Source organism: Anas platyrhynchos, chromosome 1, assembly GCF_047663525.1.
Source record: "Anas platyrhynchos isolate ZD024472 breed Pekin duck chromosome 1, IASCAAS_PekinDuck_T2T, whole genome shotgun sequence".
NCBI classification, from domain to species: Eukaryota; Metazoa; Chordata; class Aves; order Anseriformes; family Anatidae; genus Anas; species Anas platyrhynchos.
The window spans coordinates 71,440,638-71,459,589 of NC_092587.1; the positions used below are offsets into that span (position 1 = coordinate 71,440,638).

The 18,952-nt window shown below is 47.7% G+C and overlaps 1 protein-coding gene and 1 long non-coding RNA gene across 7 annotated transcripts in view; one reads left to right on the forward strand and one right to left on the reverse strand.

Moving 5' to 3' along the window:
* Positions 1-2,552: 2,552 nt before the first annotated feature.
* Positions 2,553-11,475, reverse strand: LOC140002958 (uncharacterized). Its single transcript, XR_011810732.1, has 3 exons — positions 11,363-11,475; positions 5,823-5,907; positions 2,553-5,024 (listed from the first exon to the last, which is right to left on the reverse strand). It is a non-coding gene; the product is annotated as an uncharacterized lncRNA (long non-coding RNA).
* Positions 11,411-18,952, forward strand: part of WNT7B (Wnt family member 7B) — a 97,973-nt gene continuing 90,431 nt past the window's right edge. Inside the window, exons 1-2 of one of the 6 annotated variants that reach the window (XM_072041155.1) lie at positions 11,412-11,813; positions 17,093-18,008. In XM_072041155.1, coding sequence (XP_071897256.1) covers positions 17,926-18,008 — 83 coding nt within the window. In that variant the 5' untranslated portion in view covers positions 11,412-11,813; positions 17,093-17,925. Of the gene's footprint in view, positions 11,814-12,398; positions 12,699-17,092; positions 18,009-18,052; positions 18,584-18,952 lie in introns of those variants that run through there. The other 5 variants (XM_027452658.3, XM_005010029.6, XM_072041161.1 and 2 more) reach the window with 5 other exon arrangements.

Genomic DNA, 18,952 nt, shown 5'->3' on the forward strand with positions numbered 1-18,952 from the left:
TTCATTTGGTTCCAAAGTCTTTCTTTCTTTCATTCCTATTCACAACTAACACTCTTTTCATTGTTGGATCACTCTTTTCTGCATATCCGTTTTTCTCCTCTTCACTGTTCTGTTCCCAGTTTTTTCTGAAAATTACCTTGCTTTTTCTGTTCTTAGGGTTTTTTTGTTTTGTTTTGTTTCATTATCATTTTTAAATATGTAAGTAGCTATAACAGCCACCCTTAAAGTCCTTTGAATACTTATTGTCCTGCATCAAATTCTTCCAAAGGATATACTTATGCTGCATATAGAAAACAGATTGCTGTGCATTATGGTACCAGAGAGTAAGACTTACTAACAATGCAGTCTTTGCAAGAGCTGACACAATGTAGATCTAAGGAATAACAATTAAGATTTGGCTTCCATGTTACAAAAGAAAAGTACCCATACAAGCATAGAGAAAACTTACAGAAAATTGCACTTTTTTTTTTTTTTAAATTGCTAGAAGTAAATGGACACATGGACACCTGCAGCTACCAGCCAAATGAGGATTCCTCCTGCCTACCCCCTCCCTACCCTCGTTCCCTTACCTCTATGCCTCATTGAATGTAAGAGGCATTGTCCGTACAGACAGTGGAACATTACCTTTAGAATCAAACCAATTTATGACTTTCTAAAAGAATAAAAAAAGAGTGAAGAAAAAAAAAAAAGAAAGATTTAGCAAATAGATTGTATTTGGTAAAAGAAATACATTCTCAGTTTATGGTTCATAGCATGTCAGTAGACAATAGCATAACAATAAATGGTAGTACGAACTATCCGTATTACACCAATTAAAGAGCAGAAGACAAAACACTGTATTAGTTCTGCCATGCATACAGACAAAAAAGACTGCAATGATCTTGTGAATAAAGCTTTACATTACTTTAGAGGGACTAATTTACTGAGCCTAAAACTCCCCTTCATCCGAAGGCCCAGCAGAAAAAAATGCAAAGGGGTGAGGAGTGTCCTACAGGGTGGTACTAGACTTCAGGGCTCTACTCTGGATCTGGAATTGTGGTGGGGACTAATCATTTCAGCTTGGGAATCAGCAGCTCTGTGTTTTGATGCCAACACGACGATTCTGTGTTGGGGAGGAGGAGGATGTCTAATCCAGATGATAATGTCCCACCATTTTCTGCTAGCACAGGCAGCATTCTTAATATGTACGTAATGATGTTGCATTAAGGTCACAAAGCTAGTCTCCAATTGCTAACCCTTGTTGGGACATACAGAAAAAAAAGTTGTGTGCAACCAAAGAGGAGTGAAAGAATTTCATTTACACTATGGTGTGAAACCAATCCATCCTACAGAAACAGTTTATGCTTTCTCCAAAGATCCCACAATTTCTCACTCTTTTGGAGGCATGGGTACAGATGCACATTACAAACACAGTGGCACCCATACTGCCCATCTTCTGTTGGAAAATCAGAAAGATGCATTGTTTCTAGAAGCTGAAGAGAATTGAAGAGTGTACTAAGGCAGAGTCACGTAGAGAGGTGTTTGCTAGAGTTACTAAATTAGTGGTTTCTGCTCAGTGCTTTAAAGGTTTTGCTGCCGTGGGTGGAATCATAGGACCCCATTCTGAGGGCAAGTCTCCACAACAAATAAATGTTTCCCTGAGTACTGGCAGCTCACTGTATTACAGGATTTATTTTGTGTGCTTCCCTAGGTAAGCTGTCCTCATGCTTTGCAGCTTTCAGGACATACTCTGTTTGAGGGGGAGAGGCGGGGGCTATGGTGGCCACACCATGAATTTGAATAATGCAGAAGTTCAGATGTCATGCCAGGAGGGTGTAATGGATGAGTTGTTGCCCTTTAGAGCCTTGCCCAGTAAGACTGTGCTTGATTTGAAAGTAAGATTAACACACAAACAGACACATAAACACACACACACAGGTATGTTAGGGCTGCATCAGATAAATAAATAAATAAAAGTGCTGAGACCCTTCAGCTTCAATGAAAGTGATGACAGAGCAGAAGCAGTCAACACTTAGGTGTAGACCCTGGTTTCTACAGAGATCTTGTGTTGAGATTACCAGACACTGGATTTAAGCAAAGAGTTAAGTCTGAAAACAAAAGCATACACTTCTAAGCGTCTCATAAATTGCTTTTAACTGCACAAAGTACTGCAGGGTGCATATGAGCACCCCCACATTAAGTTGAATAGCAGCCAGATAAAATATCCTGCAGCTTTTGCTGGTAATCCTGATGAAAGGAGGCTTATTGTAATAGAGGGAAAATGTAGGAAAGATTTGTAGATAAATGATCATTATAATTCAGTGACCTGGGTGGGGACATGACACAAACAACATTATTTGATGAATCATAGAAAACTGTAACAGGAAGAGTAGCAATCCTTTCTAGCTTGTTTCCAATCTGGTCATTTCTGTAAGCTAATACAGGCAGAAAAATTTACTATAGAACTGCAGTGTGACAATATAGCTAGGTTAGTCAAAACCTGCTACAGAGGCAAAGATGAAAATATCAGTGTAAAAGCAACAACTGTTTTGGAAAACAGTTCTTTTATTTTCTTGACATAGTTCCTGGGAAGAGGGGGGAAATCCCATTTAGGAGTTTTTCTCAGTATCTCACATGTATGGAAAAAAAATCCACAGGTTCGCAGCTCATCTGTTATTTAAAAACATCAATCATTAGAAGGTGTGCAATTAACTTTTGAAATCTGGCAACTATGTACTGTCAAGTGTGTATAAATATGAGTCAACAGAGTCATTTTTGAAAATAGCCCACACAAAATTGAGATATGATACTTCTATGCCTGACAGGAGGGCACACATTCATACAGATTTACATCAAGATTGTAAGCCATATACAATAAAGCAAATTAATAAATTCAACATGAATAAAGCTGATAAAATCCTGTTTTTTAAAGCAGATATGGTTATCAAGTCCTTTAATGAGTTACTCTGGGAGAAAAAAAAAAATATGTTTAAAAGTTCAGTTACAAGATAGAGGCCCAAACATATGGCTGATGTTACAAAGTTTCCTACTGGTTGTTGAAATCTGTTGAATATTTTCTTGATATTATTATAAATGGCTCAGGATTCAAATTAGGATTAAATAAAAAAATAGGATGTATTAAAAGAATATAAAGGAATAGAGGTAAGCAAACAGCGCTGGGTGCACCGGGAGTCTCCGCTCCACCGGGACGCACACCAGTTACATCAAGCAGCTGATTTTTATGCACCTAGACTAATACATATTCATTACTACTTCTAAAAAAATAGATTATTATAATTAGCTTCCGGGGTCCAGTTCCTCCTACTGGAGCATGCGCATCAGTCTCCTCTGGGGGTCTCTAGGGGTCTTTCATGCTGAAGGCTTGTAGTCTTCCTCTCACCTTTGTACTCACTTGGCACTATTCCAAGTTTATGGAACACTCTCTGTACACTCTCTGCAGGTCTTGTCTCCCAACCGTCCTTCAGCTTCTTTTTTCTTCCTCTTAATCTCTTGCCCCCCCTGGCCAGATACCAAGGATCCTCATAATATCCCATAACAGTCACTAGTTGTTATCAGTTGTTCTGAAACTCCCAGACATCAAACACAAACAGCTTTCTTATTTGATGCTTCACGAGTAATTAAAACATTCTTCCCCAGCCATTCACAGACACATCTATAGCAGTGTTAAGTTAATCTCGAAGAAGACAGGAAAAAAGGCTGTAACTGTTAGAAATAGAAGTCCGGAATAACAAAAGCAAACAGGTTCATAAATTTAAGGAGTGTTTTCTGAAGACGTGATAAATTGACTAGAATGAGGGGGAGACTGGGACACACTGCATCTGTGGTTCAAGAATTAAATTGCCAGTGCAGGACCCAGAGGCAGACAGGATTCAAACAGAATTGTTCTTTATGGACACGAATTGTTAACACATTCCTCACAATATGAGGGAGAAAAAAAAAAAAGCTATTGAATTCCCATGTTTACTGTTCTCCTTTCAGGATGTTTTCCTAATATGAGACTGCATCAGGTAGCTACAGCTGTGCACTCTATGTAGGAATGTGCACTTTGACCCTAAATCTGAGTTTTCTGGGAAATGTAGTTTAGAAATCAGAAAGAGAAAAGGACGGTTTTTGATAGACTTATTTGCAATTGATGAAATTAGTGGTTTATCTGAGATATTATGAATAATACCTCTGAAACCAATAAGATGAATGGCTAAAGAAGATTCACTTGATTAAGCTGTAGCACCAGTGATACACTGATAAATGAAAGAAGAGTTGTTTACCATTTTATCTATCATTATTGCTTTCTTTCACCCGCTATATTTCTCCCACTTCATATTTAATGAGTATACCTACTATATAACTTTGATGAGTCTCAGCACAATGACTCATCTTCTTACAATGAAAAGTACCTTTGCAGAGGGTTATCCAAAGAAGGGATCAAAAAGATCTGCAATTTTACATGCACAACTTAGCTGCATCACTGGTATGGATGAAGTTAACACTGAGCAGAGGGACAGCTGCAGTGGCAGAAAGAATATAATAAAGTCTGCCAGAATTTCCTACTTGGTAACTTGAGGGTAGGAGTATCTCTCATATTTTTCTAAGAAAGTAATCACTCCCTAGCATTGGTAGAATAAAGCCATGCTCTACAATCTCCTCCCATGATTTGGCACGCAAGCCTCACTGGCCTTACTTACACTGGGATGCTGCCCCAGCGACAGACACTGTGTCAGTTTCACTGTATCTGCACAACAGCAAAGATTTGCCTTAATGAGATTTCAAGTGTTGTACCTGTGATGCAAACAGTAATTTCCATGACATATTTGGAATCTACAGATATGCCATTTCATTTGGATTTTTGTCAGGCTGAACGCAAAGTGTAGGTATGGCTTTAGTCTTCACAGGATGATCATCAAGACATATTTGTATATTACTCATAGAAGCCAAAAAGAATTCTGCATCAGATGGAGTAACGTTACAACAGTAGATCAGTTAGGAAAAATGACTTCCTCCTGTGGTGGGACAGAACAGGCATGAACCTGTGGATAACATAAATCACAAAAGAGAAAATTACTCCTCAGCCCTGACTTTCTTTTGTTGTATCATAGGTAGTTGTTGACTAAGACACCTGCAGTGGATCCTAGAAAAATAAAAGAGAAAGGGATTATCTTTAAATAACAAAAAAACAACAGTAGAAGTTTGTACCAATTACAGATTAAATTACTGGAGTATAAATATATTTCTTTTTGATTCCAGTATAAGCCTTGCTAAACTCAATACTTGGTTTGCATTCATTTGGGCTACCCCAGTGTGGCTACCTTAGACAGACAGCAGACTTTGATTCAGTTAGGTGCTCTTACTCTTTATATTACCTGAAGCAAGGAATGAAAGCTATGTACTATAAAGCTATGTACTATAAAGCTATGTACTATGAAGCTAGCTTCAAACTCTATGCCTCTGAATTGCTGACCTAAGTAGAAACGTGCAGACTCGCTTTATTAGATGCAAGCATTATGCCTAAAAGGGACCTTGATGCGTGAAGCCTGAGGCAGAATCCTGTACTAGTAAAGAATTTATTGTAGTTTTTTACCTAACCTGATCTTAAATCTTGTGAAGATTTTTCCTGATTTTTAAACTAATTGTATTTAAATTCTGCTCAGATCCCCTGTGTGTGTGTACAACAATTTACTACCTTGCTGTATTTTCAATGTGCGTTTGCACCTTTGATGACTACTATCCTCTCTCTTTTCAGTCCATGTTTCTGTAAAATAAACAAGCACAGATGGTTTAACTTTTCTTCATGAATCATATCTACTACACATCTTCCTGTTGCTCACCTGTAGGTTACCTCCAATTGATCTACATCCTTCTTGAAGTGTGCTGTGCAGGAGACACAATTCATCCATCACTCTAGCCTTGATGCTGCTTCAGAGAATGACAGGATTGGTTCACATATAACATGTACATCTAACAAGTCAGTTTATTCAGAGAAGTTCTATTTAACATTTTTGCAGTTATATTACATTACTGGCTTATGTTCCTTTTTAGCTGCTGAATCTTCTTCTGCAGACAGTGTTTTCAGCTAATATAATTGCTGCAGATAAGAAGCCAGTTCATGAAGTACAGACGAAAGGATCTAGAATTATGACCAGTGCAACAAAGCCAGTAAATACCCACTCAGCAGGGGAGGAGTTAATGAGAGGGTCTGTTAAATCCGTTTTGTGCTGGCATGTCATACACATAATGCATTCCAATCAGACATTTCTGTGGTTTGAACAATTCCTCTCAGCTTTGATGAAAAAAAGTTAAAAAAAATAAAAATTCAAATCAGGATTAACCTGAAAATGTGAAATGTGAAGCAACCAAACATGGACACCTCTGCTGCTTATTAATCTAATTTGGTATGTGCTAAAGTGATGAAATGTTGGCAGGCTTGGGAATTACAGGAAGACAGACACCTTGAGAGGCAGAACATATTCCAGGCAAGAAGATGTAAAAGAGAAAACAGGAAAAAAAAGGGAGAGGAACAGAGAATAAAAAATGGGGAAGGAAAATAAACAAAAAACAGTGGTAACTAACGGTATGGAAAAAACTGTTGAGTGTAATACCAAGTGAGAGAACAACTTATGGTACAATGGGAAGTTTAGTCACTGCATAAGACCAGACTCAACCTTTGACCTTGGTGCAAACTTTTTATCACCAGTAATGAATATTATGCCAGACACTGTGCCAAATGTGTGCCCCAAGAGCATAAACAGGTTGTAATTTGCATGCCTCTGTCAGATGAGTATCATACCCTCATGCTGAACTGAAGCTCAAAGTTCAAATGATTGGAACAAGCTTGGCATCAGAACCTCACTGAAGGACATACTGAATCTTAAAACCAGCTCTAGAAGTAGATAGTGGGTTCAGTAGTCTACTTAACACCTAAGAAGCAGTTAAGTAAATGAGGGAAGGAGACAAGAAAAGACTTAATGAGCAAAATATTAAGGACTGTTAGTAAATGTGTATAGTTAACACATACTTGTTAAGAATACTTGCCAACTGTATGGCATAAGATCCTTGTCAGAAATGATAACTCTCTCCTTGTCTGTTTCTTATGCTCATTTTTATTCTTTTAGTTCCTTTGCTCTCTTTCAGCCACGTCCTCTTCGTGTTTTCCCTGAGGAAGACTTTCACATGTCTCTGTATATTAGGTGGGCCTTCATCTCCAACAGCGTGGAGCAACACTGCCAGCCAGTGGCTGGCTGGGATAAACGCGGGCAGATTTCCCTGTGGTTAGCCTTAGGGACCTGGGACAAGCATGCCTGTGATTGATCTGAGCAGTAAGGAAGAGAAAGGTGTATAAAGAAACGTGTCCCAGAGGCATTATGCCTGCTGCCTGCATTCCCGAGAAATTTCACAAGATTTATTCTGATTTTGAACACCGTGCTTGGAAATGAGCTCCAGGGAAAATGATGTGAAGTGTGACAGACAGCTCAAAATTCCTTTATCTGGCCACACTGCTCCATTTATAAAGCTTTATATGTGAGCTGGTGTGCAGGTTTTTGCCCCTTAATCCCCTGAGGATTGCTCCCTCATCCTGGGACAGTCTGTTCTCTGTCTGTAAGGCCCTACAGTCACAGTCACAGTGGTCCAAGTCAGACTAACAGCACCATTTCCCTTCTGGCACAGATTGGGCAGATTGGGCAATGGAAAATAATGAGACATATGCCCTGGCAAGTGAATCTTGTTCCTGTTGCCTCCTCTTTTTTTTTTTTTTTTTTTTTTTTTTTTTTTTTTTTTTTTTTCCGATACTTGCCCTTGGGTAACAGCATGCCTGGTAGTTACTGCTGATTTATTAAGCTCTGGGACAAATCCACTGCTGACCACGGAAGGTTGCCCAGGTTCTCCTCCTTACATGCAGGAAAAGCCTTTCCTGTCGAAGGAGTGCGGGTAAACGTGTCTGTGATGGATTGTGAAAACTGATGTCCAATAGACCTTTGAAACATTTTACCACGAGCCATTTCATTAAAAGGCTCTGGGGAGGGCTGGCATCAGGCAGCAGTGTGTTACAGGTGACTTTTCCTTCTGCAGGTTTGTAGGAGTGAATGTTACACTTTATCAACATGTGGCAAATGAGCAGAAAAAATGAATTACTGAATTTTTCAGTCCCCTGTAGGAAGCAACCTTCCACACCAATTATTTTGGATGAGTGATAATGATAACGATAATCATTTGCTAATGCCTGTGCACTAAAAGAGCATTCAGCAAATGGTTTCAATCCACACCTACCAATGCTTCTGTATTTGTGAATATTACCTTACTTTAAAGAAACATTTATCGTTACTAAGTTGATATTTATTTAATATAGTTCAACAAGCTTCACATATTTTGCCTATAAACTATTTGAATTTCTGCATACTGTGAGAACTACCTGCTTTAATATTCTACAGTGCCGTTGTTCTTCCTTTTTTTTTTTCTTTTTTAAATCTCAGAATTATTAATCTCCATGAATTCTTATTGTTAGCCTAAGATTTCAGCAATAGTTAAACTGATATTTGGAGGAAAGAAAATCTACCATTTATCCCCAGTCCAATTAGCTGATAATAACAGTGAAGTAAGTGTCAAAAATATAAAAACATTTTGTTCTGAAATTGTAACTATATCCAAGGTCGTTTAGACAAAATCTAGCTTGGTTGCTTCTATTGAAACTTCACGGAAACATGACAAAGACTCACCAGTTCAAAGAAGCAGGTGGGATGGGTGACAGGGGAAGGGAAGGGAAGGGAAGGGAAGGGAAGGGAAGGGAAGGGAAGGGAAGGGAAGGGAAGGGAAGGGAAGGGAAGGGAAGGGAAGGGAAGGGAAGGGAAGGGAAGGGAAGGGAAGGGAAGGGAAGGGAAGGGAAGGGAAGGGAAGGGAAGGGAAGGGAAGGGAAGGGAAGGGAAGGGAAGGGAAGGGAAGGGAAGGGAAGGGAAGGGAAGGGACCACCAGATGGAATGTATAAGTAATCTTTAGAGAAGAAAGGAAACAATTAATCGTTCTGCCCCTGAGACCCTCTTCCTGATCTCCCTGGCGCCGTGATCGTCCAGCTCCGACGTCAAAGGGGAGCGGGGAGCAGCCGTGTGGGGAGACTGAGGAGCAAAGCAGCTTCTACCGTGCAAAACCCGGCATTTAGGCAGAGGTTTGGGAAGGCAGACGGCGACCTGCAGGGGGGCGGGGGCTCGGGGGCGGTGGCTTCTTCCCGCTGCACCGCCGCCTCCTCCGGATCCCCCGGGTCCCCCAGGCGGCCTGTGCTGTGCTGACAGCGGCCCTGGCTGCCCGGGAACCCAGTGGAGCCCCCCACAGGCTCTTTGGCCCGGCCCGGCCCTGGCATAGGCAGGGCCTCCCGCCGCCCCTGGGTGGCGGTGTTACCCCGTGGGACGCGGTCCCGCACCCGTCCTGCTCCGCGCCCCCGGGGGGCTCGTCCCTTCCTGGCGGGGTGTCGGGGGGATGGGGGCACGTCGTCTAACACCGGGAAAAAAAGGGGGGAGAGGTACCGGGGAGGCAAGAGGAGGGTGAGCATCGTCAGTGACCCCGGGGGGATGTCTGGATTAAGTTACGGGGCTGGAGAAATGGTTTTACAAGGGGAAAATATGGCTTCATCATCTCACTTAAAAAAAAAAAAAAAAAAAAAAAAAAAGGTCTGGGAGGAAAAATAAAGGATATTTAAACAGAAAGAACGGGGAGGAATAACTCAGAGTTTTAAAAAGACGAATTATAAACAGCTAAGAGTTAGGAATAAGGGAGCAGAAGTGGTGGGGAGGATGGCTGGGGATGGGTGGGTGCAAAAAGAAGTCGAGCTGCAGCGACAGTCAGCGGCGGAGTAGGACGGGATCGCCGGCCTCTGTGTCACTCCGGGGTGGCACCAGGGGCCCCAGATGAGGCCGCTCTCTCTTCCCCTCAGCTTCTGCTTCCCTCGCCCGGAGACCCGCTGGACATCCTTGAGTGCTGCCCCAAGCAGAGCCAGTTTGGGGGAGCGGGGTCGCTATGGGAGGCATCCGATGATGACCTCCAGTTTCACACTGTGTCACTTCAACCACGACAGCCTGTCTGGGCTTTAAAAAATCCTTTGTTCTCTCCATCAGGATAGATGAAGTTCTGTGTTCAGTCTCTTTTGCTTGCTTGTCACTGCCTGCTTGCCTTTCAGCCCTCACTGGTGTGCGTTTAGCTGTTTCTCTTGAAGAGATGCCTAGAGCTATCAGTGTTTATTGTTACTACATGTATATGTACGCTTGTGTGCAAGTGGGCATAGGTGCACAGGTTTATCCATATCTCTATAATTTACCGCAGCCCACAAGCGTGTATTGAGTGCTATTTAGACATGCGTATGCATGCAGATATATGCCTCCGGACAGACACACTTTGTGTAGTAGACTGGAATAGGTCACAGAATGCAGGAATAAACTGAACAGCTCTGAAATGTGTGAGAAAAAAAGAAAGAAAGGAAAGGAAAGGAAAGGAAAGGAAAGGAAAGGAAAGGAAAGGAAAGGAAAGGAAAGGAAAGGAAAGGAAAGGAAAGGAAAGGAAAGGAAAGGAAAGGAAAGGAAAGGAAAGGAAAGGAAAGGAAGGAAGGAAGGAAGGAAGGAAGGAAGGAAGGAAGGAAGGAAGGAAGGAAGGAAGGAAGGAAGGAAGGAAGGAAGGAAGGAAGGAAGGAAGGAAGGAAGGAAGGAAAGAAAGAAAGAAAGAAAGAAAGAAAGAAAGAAAGAAAGAAAGAAAGAAAGAAAGAAAGAAAGAAAGAGAAAAAGAGAAAAGCCTTGCTTGACTGTGTCTGAACACAGTAATTTCACGAAGAGCAGTTAACTTAATATCCCAAACTTATGCTAAAATCCAACTATATCCGTTTTTTAAAGGACGGGGAATGTTTACTTGCTTCGGAAAATGAAATCAAATTTACTGACAGGCGTTTTTAAGTGCACAGCAGGGTTGAACGGCCAAAGAGAAATAGCCTGAACACACACACACTACGTTTTAGGATACAGAGCTATAAGCAACCTGGGATTAACGCCTGCCTCTTTATGATTAAAAAGGAAAATAATAATAATAAATTAACAATATATTTCGGGAAGCCAATATATTACAAATGCAGCCTTACCATACTAGAGGAAATTAAAAAAAATAATGCTGCAGCTTGAGACGAGTCTTTTAGTTCCCTTTTGGGATACATTTTATGTGTTTTCCCAAACACTCAGGCTTAGGGACATGCCTACCGAAACATAAATACGCACAGAACACGCACACGCACATACGCATGGACAGATAAGATATGTATTAGATTCTGACACATACAGGGTGGGGGGAAGAGCAGGAGAGAGAGAGAGGGAGAGAGAGAGAGAGAGAGAGAGAGAGATCCTCCTACCTGGAGCCATAGATTGCAAGATACGTAGTGTTACCTGGGGAAGTCAGAACAAGTAAAAACACATTGAACTTCAGGGCTCTATGAGGCAGTTGATCAAGATCAGTGCTTGCTCATTTTCTTCCTCAGACTGTCTGTCTTGGGTTTTTGTTTTACCGTTTTGAACAGCTCTTTCTATTTCCTCCCTCTTTAGCTTTACTATCGGAGCCGGCTTTGGTCACCATGGCTCTGGGAAGAGCTGATTATCTGCACGTTGTTGATTTTTTGCAGTTTGGCCGGCTTTGCTTTGGGGCAGCTTCAGAAATGCTCTTGACTGGGATTTAATCGACAAGATCAGTTCGACTTTTTGTGCAGTTTTTATGGCTCAGTCCATTCCCTAGATCATGCACAGAAACTTTCGCAAGTGGATTTTCTACGTGTTTCTATGCTTTGGAGTCATCTATGTCAAACTAGGGTAAGTCCTTTTGCACCACAAACCTTGTCTTTTGGGTCACGTTAGCACGGAGCAAGCGCAGCCGAAAGAAGAGAAGCGACCGAGCGACAAAAGGACGGGAAGCGATCGTGTCTCGCCGCCGGGACCCCGGGGCAGGGTCGCGGTGCGGGGCCCGGTGGCGGCGGGGTCGCTCCGGTGTCGCGGAGCCTGGAGGGAGCCGCTCACCGGGGAACGCCAGATCCTCGTGTTTTGCACCGCTCTGCCGGGCTTCGGTATTAGCTCTGGCTCACGGTACCCTCGGAGCCAAAAAAAAAAAAAAAAAAAAAAAAAAAAAAAGCCTGACAGAGTTAACTCAGCCGCTGCTGATGAGACAATAGAGCGGAGCTTAAGTATTAAAAAGGAGAAAGGGGCGGGAGGAGGGGATTTGTTTTATGCAGGCCTAGACACAATTTGCGCTCCTAACCATCACGCCGACGTGGTGAAATTAACTTGACAACTGCTCCGGCTGCCTCCGCATCCCGGCGGCCGGCCGGACTGGGATGGGGGCGGGGGGGGGAGGGGGGGAGGGCGCCGGCAGGGGCGTCTCGGAGGAACCGGGGGGGACCGGAGGACCGGGGGGGCCCGGCCAGCGCTGCCGGGGATCTCGGCGGTGTCTCCGCGTTGCTGGATGGCAGCTGCCGATTCGGCTCTGTGATTTCAGTCGCTAGGTTTCTCCCTCTGCCTCTCCCCCTTTACCTGGGTGCCCTTATTAATATTGCTCGTCGCAGTAGGCTGACTTGAGTTGAATTTCCACATTCCTGAGCCCCAGCCGAGTCCTTACCTGTCGAGCTACAACCTCTTTAAAGATCCTGTCTTTGCATAGCTGTGGGATTTTTTTTTTTTTTTTAATGATCAAGAATGCATAAGGTGAGTTGCAGTCCGAAAACGCTTGCTTCCCGCCTTGAAACCAACACGGGAAAGAAGGGGCAGCTCGCGCGCGTGTGTGTGTGTGTGTGTGAAGGGGGAGCACGTCCCCGGGGAGTCAGGCCAGAAGCACGGAAAGGGCCGGCAGGGACAAGCACGGAGCCGGCCGCCAGGACCCTCCGGGGTCGCGCAAAGCTGTCGCCCGCTGCCACCCCCCGTCCCCTCCTCGGCCACCCCCCCCCCCCCCCCCGAGCAAAACGGGCGGCGGCGGGGAGGAGGGGGCCGGCGGGGCAAAAGAGAGGCGGTCTGCAGCGGGGGGAGCGCGGGAGCCGGTTGCACGATTTGGGATGGGGGTGGGGGGCCGCTGAACCAGGCTGCAAACGGGATCAGAAGGAAAGCGGTGCCCCCGCCGCCCGCTGCTCCTGCCCGCTCCCTCCCGGCCTGGCCCTGCCCAGAGGGTCCCCAGCAGGTTGCATTCACCTTCGCTCGCCCATCTGGCTAGCCACCTAATTCGTGGCCCGGGCAGTGCGGCAGGGCTCCCAGCCAGCCCTCACGGCTGCAGGTGCCCCGGAGGGGCCCCCCGCGGAGCCTCGGGGGTGCGGGCCGGGCGGGGTACCTGCACCGCCGTCCTCCTGATCCTTCTAAATCCACCCAGACGGGGCGCCCCGTCTGCCCCGGTAGCTGACCGGTAGATTCGGTGCAAAGGCGTCCCTCGCGGAGGGGCAGACGAGCTGAAAGAAAAGGGTTTGCAGAAGGAGGGGTAGTGCTAGCGCTGTTCGCTTTCACTGCGGTTTTAGTCGTAAAGGAAACAGAAGATTGGGCACGTGTTACAGTCTGGAAGGCAGATTTCTTTTCGAAATTGGTTGTGGCTGTTTTAGAAGGGGATTCGTGAGGGAAAAAAATCGCAAGAATGCTGTCGAACGGAGCCTGGAAATAAAATTGAGTGGAGGGCAGGAACAGTAAAAGCCCTTACATAAACCCCATCAGATCCATCACCATGCCTGTAAGGCGATGAGAATACTTCATATTCCCTGAACAATGGGAGAGAAATTTGCTCTGAGATCCAGGGCTACTTCTAGGCTAGGCATGTGGGATGCAATTATTTCCTCTTTCATCAGCCACTGGAACTACCATTTTGTTGAAACCATATCCTCTAAGCGTAATGATACCTTTCCTAGTGAACTCTGTGCGTAGCAAAGGCGGGGGGGTGGGGGGGCGATGAACTGAGATAAAACACGGTTTGCCTCCCCGTGCCTTAGGTTTAGTTTGCAGGGTGAAGGAGAGATGGAGGTAGCAAAGAGCTTGGCTCATGAAGTTACGTTATTTGCCACCGAGCACGTGTTCTTGTCTTAATAAAACGTGATCAGAACTGGCTTTCTGGCTGGACAAGGGCGAAGGGGAGCACGAGGGGAGGGAAAACAAGACAATGCCTAGCTGCTGAGCTGCGGGGCTGCTGCTGCGGCACGGCAGGGTCCCAGCGGCGGCTTGGAGTGGAGAAGCCGCTGTCCCAGTACGGAGGAAGGAGCGAGACCCCACTCAGGTGGTCCTCCCTTCCGCCATCCCTCCCTCCATCCCTCCTCCATCACTCCCTCACACGGAATTCCCGTTCTTCCCACTTCCATTTTGCATTCCCCAGTATGCTTCTGGCCGAGTCGAGCCTTGCTCCCGCACCGGCCGGCACAGGTGAGGGGAGTGAAGCCGCGGTGACCAGCAACCCCCCTGCCCCCCGGTGCGGCGGGGGTCGCTTCTCTCCGTTGCACCGTGCAGTCCCCCTGGCTCCAAGCATCTAGCGGCGAAAACAGAGGCAATCAAACGGCGACCTCGGCTGGCAACTGGATTGAAACGGACATGTTTCCTGCGAAGATCGCAGAGCAGCCAGCTCCAGTTTAATTAATAAACGCGTCGGAAGTTCAAAATCGCAGCTGTGCCACAGATGCAAGTTGCAGCGGATGCCCTAGGGATGAATGCTGGGACCCTCTGGAAAGACGGAGCCACAGGCAGTGCTCAGATCGGGGCTCGGGGGGCAAGCTCCCCGTGTTCCCCGTCGTCTTTCCTGGACGGATAGAAGGGGGGCAGCCAGGGGGAGCGGAGAGGATGCCCGCGGGGAGGAGGCCGAGGTGCGGCTCAGGGTGTGCAGCAGGAGGGAGGCAGGAGCTGGCCCTGCCCGGGGAGCAACGGAAAGCTTGACCCGGTGGCTCCTGCCCCAAACGCCAACGAAATCCCGCTCCCCTCTGAGCCTCCCCGCCCCTGGGCGCAGCCTCGACGGCGGCCACCATGAGGGAGGCAGCACCGGAAGTCCCGGAGAGGTCTCGGGAGGAGACGAGAGGGCTTCAAACGTGGCCCCCGGCCCCTCTCCCCGATGCCTTTGGCTATGCTGCCACAGCCAGCCCGCCGTCGGGGCGCGTCAAGGGACTCATCTTTGACCCCCTTCTTTTCCCCTGCAATAGACTTGCAGCTCTGTGAAGTACAAGAAATACCTGGTTCCGACCTGAAAGAAGTCCAGTGCGTTGCCTGCTGGACGTGCGATCAAAGCTCTTTCCGTCTTCCGACGTGCTCTTCTGCCGGACACTGCAGGTTTTGGTGTAAGATAGAAACCGCAGCTGGGAATACATAAAAGGAAGAAAAGGGAAATACTTTATTCATGCCTGCTCTGCTTCATCTGCCTTCTATCGCACCGTGCCGGCAACCATTTCGGTGCCGTCCTGCTCTTATTTTGTCCAGAAAACACATGTTTGAGGGAGAAGAAATGACAGATGCTGAAATGCCCATATTAGGGGCTACCACCAGTACCAGCTCCTAGAGTGCCACACCATTTTATATGGATTGTATTCGGCTTAAGTCGGTTTATTCGACAAAACAAGTGCACTTCTCGCTATTCCAGACTGCCATACATATAGATACAATTTGCAGAGAATTTAACGCGTTGTTGTTATCACCGGCATCATTGCTATTAATTTTCCGACGTAATAATCGGCCCGCGTTTTTAGCGAAAAGAATTATCTTCCCAAAATGAATCGGCACGATTTGGTTGATTTTATAAGACTTTCCTCCCTCTACACGACAAAGCTAGCTTCCTCCCAAAGCTGTGCAGAAGGGCAAAGCGTCTTCGTTTCGTCCGGGCTGGCTCAGCCCCTGCCAGCCTCACTTCGAAGTTTTCCAGCGTTTACTTTTCATTTTTAGAATTCACTTTCTTCCCTTCCTTCCCCCGCCAGGCACATATTTAAAAGCAAATTTTAAAATATATCTGAAGCCGAAAAAATGCTAGAAATAACCCATCAAAAATCTCTCCCCGTTCTCCCAGCTCGCGCTCAGCTCTGCTGCCCCAGCCACTTCTTAGTCTGAGAGGGGCAACGGGCATCACGGGAGATACACAGCTATATGTCTCTCTCTTTCTATATGTGTCGACAGATGCACACACACACTTAAAGAAATAAATACGACAACTTCAGAATCTTAAAGAATTACAAATAAATAAGAGGATTCTCGGATGTAAGTAATTGAGAGGCTTAAACTTATGTCCCTCATTAATCGAGAGTAGCGTCCTCCAAATGACGCTCACTGTACCAGCGCATGCATTATTCAACTTGTAGATGAAAGTCGTTAAATGAAACAAACCCCCGAGAAGACTCTTATCGGATATTCGGCGGGAAACACCGTTTTAACACCAATTCTACACTCGCGGTTCCATCTGAAGGCTTATTTCGTTGTGCCGCAGGGACAGCTGCACCCATGTGCCAGGACTGGTTAACTCGAGGAGGTGTATCCGGGGTGTCTGGGGTAGCTCTCGGCAAAGAAAGCTCCTTCGGTCGTTAGGCAATTAACCCGAGACGAACATTACAAACGCTACAGACCAAGAAGCCTTAGGAGCCCAATTCTTTTTCGCTCCGGCTGCACTTCAGCTAAACTCGCCGCGGCGCACATTTCTCTTCGGGGCTTCGTTTGGAGACCCGAAGCCCACGTCCTTCCAGCAGGCTCCCATCAGCGGGACTTTGTTTCCTTACCCGAAAACCAGATGAATCCAGGGCTCCGTAGGGCGAGGGGCTCCCGCTGGTGGCAGCAGGGTCGGGGCGAGCTGCCCCGGCCCGGGGCCCGAGGGGCACGCAGGGGAGAGGGGGCTGATCCGCCGGCAAAGCGCCTAGCCCGCCCTGCATCCTCTGGGAAAGAAGGAGGGAAGGGGAGAGGAGGCAGCTCTGCCCCCGGGGGCTGCGGAAGAGGTTCCCGGCCGGCCGGGCGCTGCGGCCCCCTCTCGCCCCCGTCCCCTCGGCTGCTGCCCACCCATCCTTTTCCCCCTTCTCTCACGCCAAAGCCAGCCCCGCCAGGAAGCTACGAGTGTGCATGTCTTTATTTCTCACTCAGGCGGGCTACGACAACGTGCATTTTTTTTTTTTTTTTTTCAGAGGTCCTCCCAAAATCGGAGCTTGATTTGCAACAGCAGGGGCAACAAGAGCCAAGAGCGCTCCGGGGCTGGAGGGGACGGCGGAGCCCTTCGGGGGAGCTGGGGCAGCCACCCATCATAAAGCAATTAACCGGGAGCTGCCGGCTCCTCCAGGACGTCTCCGAGCCAGAGCCCAAGAGCTGCCTTCCCCGAGGCACGAAGCAAGCCGCCCCAAAATGCAGCGCTTAGCGGGTGGGGACCGCTCCGAGAGCTGGGCGTACGGACAGGGCTGGCCCGGGGAGAGAGGGTGCATTGCAGTCCGGGCGACATCCGTGTCTCTCCATTGTCATCCTCTCCTTTAAAAAAAAAAAAAAAAAAAAAGAGGGAGAGAGAGAGGGAGAGAAAAAAAGTAGGCGGATTGCAGTGACTGACTGCCCAATGGCAGCCCCGAGTCTCAGGAGAGTTGCAGAGAGAGGGAGAGAGAGAGAGAGAGAGGCACTTTCTGCCATCCAAATCCCTTAAACCATCCTCATTCCAACACGAGAACCCACTGTAACAACTTCCAACCACTGAGACATGACAGGCAGGAGCCCAGAGGCAGCAGCAGCAGCGAGAGCAGCAGCAGCAGCACATACTCTGCACAGAGAGCAGCATTAACACCAGGGGAATACTAGACACAACAATACAAACAAACAAACAAACAAACAGACAAAGCCCCCCCAAGCCCAAGGGACTGGATTCCAACTCAGATTCAAGCCACAGCTGACACCAAAAAGGGTGGGGAGTTACGACCAGGGGGGGCCAGAAAGGAATAACCAAGGAAGCGAACTCCAAGAGTGTAAACGGGATTCAGCCATGATCCTTTTTTCATCTCGCAGTGTGTTACTCTCAGTGTATTACCCTCAGATTTTCCTCATCCTTACCAGTGGGAGTTACCTGTAAGTGATCCAGATTTTTTTTTAATTGTTATTTTTTCCAAATACCGTTTGAAATGCCCCCGCTAGCTACCTAGGGGCAATGCAAGCAGAGGGAGCCGGGACAAGCCAGCCAGCCCGGGCGGCGGCAGCTCCGCGCAGAGCGTGGTGGTGAGGATGATGATTGATGATGATGGTGGTGGTGGTGGTGATGGCGGCGGAGCTGCTGGCGGTCGGGCTCCGGCAGGGGAAGGTGCACCGCCAGGTAGCTCCCGGGGCTGTCCCGGCGGGGCCGGGACCCTGCGCGCCCCTCCGCGGGGCAGTGGCACCGGGAGGGCGGCGGGCACGGGGCGCGGAGCGGAGCGGAGCCGAGCGGCGTCTCCCCGGGGCCTGCGAGCCCGACTCCTCCTCCTCCTGCCGTAGAGGAGACGGCCACGGCTCCGTGCTCGCCAGGGGAGACCCAGCCCGCAGCCCGAGGGGAGTTGAGGCCGCGCTGCGCGGAGGCGCAGGCTGGCCGGGTGATCTTGCTCAGGAGGGATCTGCAGTCCCGCAGTTAGAGCTGGCTCCAGGACCTTTTCCTTGTGAGGAAGGGGGTGGAGGTAGGGGTGGGGGAAATGAGAGTCGGTGGGTGGGACTGCAAGGAGTTTCGGGCTCGGTTTTTTAATATCTATATCTGTATCTAACTTTGCGGGGGAGAAGTAGCGTACAGGCAGCTCCGTGCGGGCTGCGGGGAGAGGCGGCCGCCGCGCTGCTGCGGGTCCCGGGCAGGTCCGGGACGCCGGCCGGGGGGTCCGGGGCTGCGGGCCAGGGGTCCCCGCACCGACTCGCCGCCGTGCCCGGGAGCCCGGCCGGGGCTGCGCTCCAGAGCCCCGAGGGGCTGCTGGAGGGGCTGCCGAGAGCCCTCAGCCGAGGCGCGCCCACGTTTTGGGGCAGCAGCGCGGACAGGAGGGCGCGGGGGGCTGGAGTAG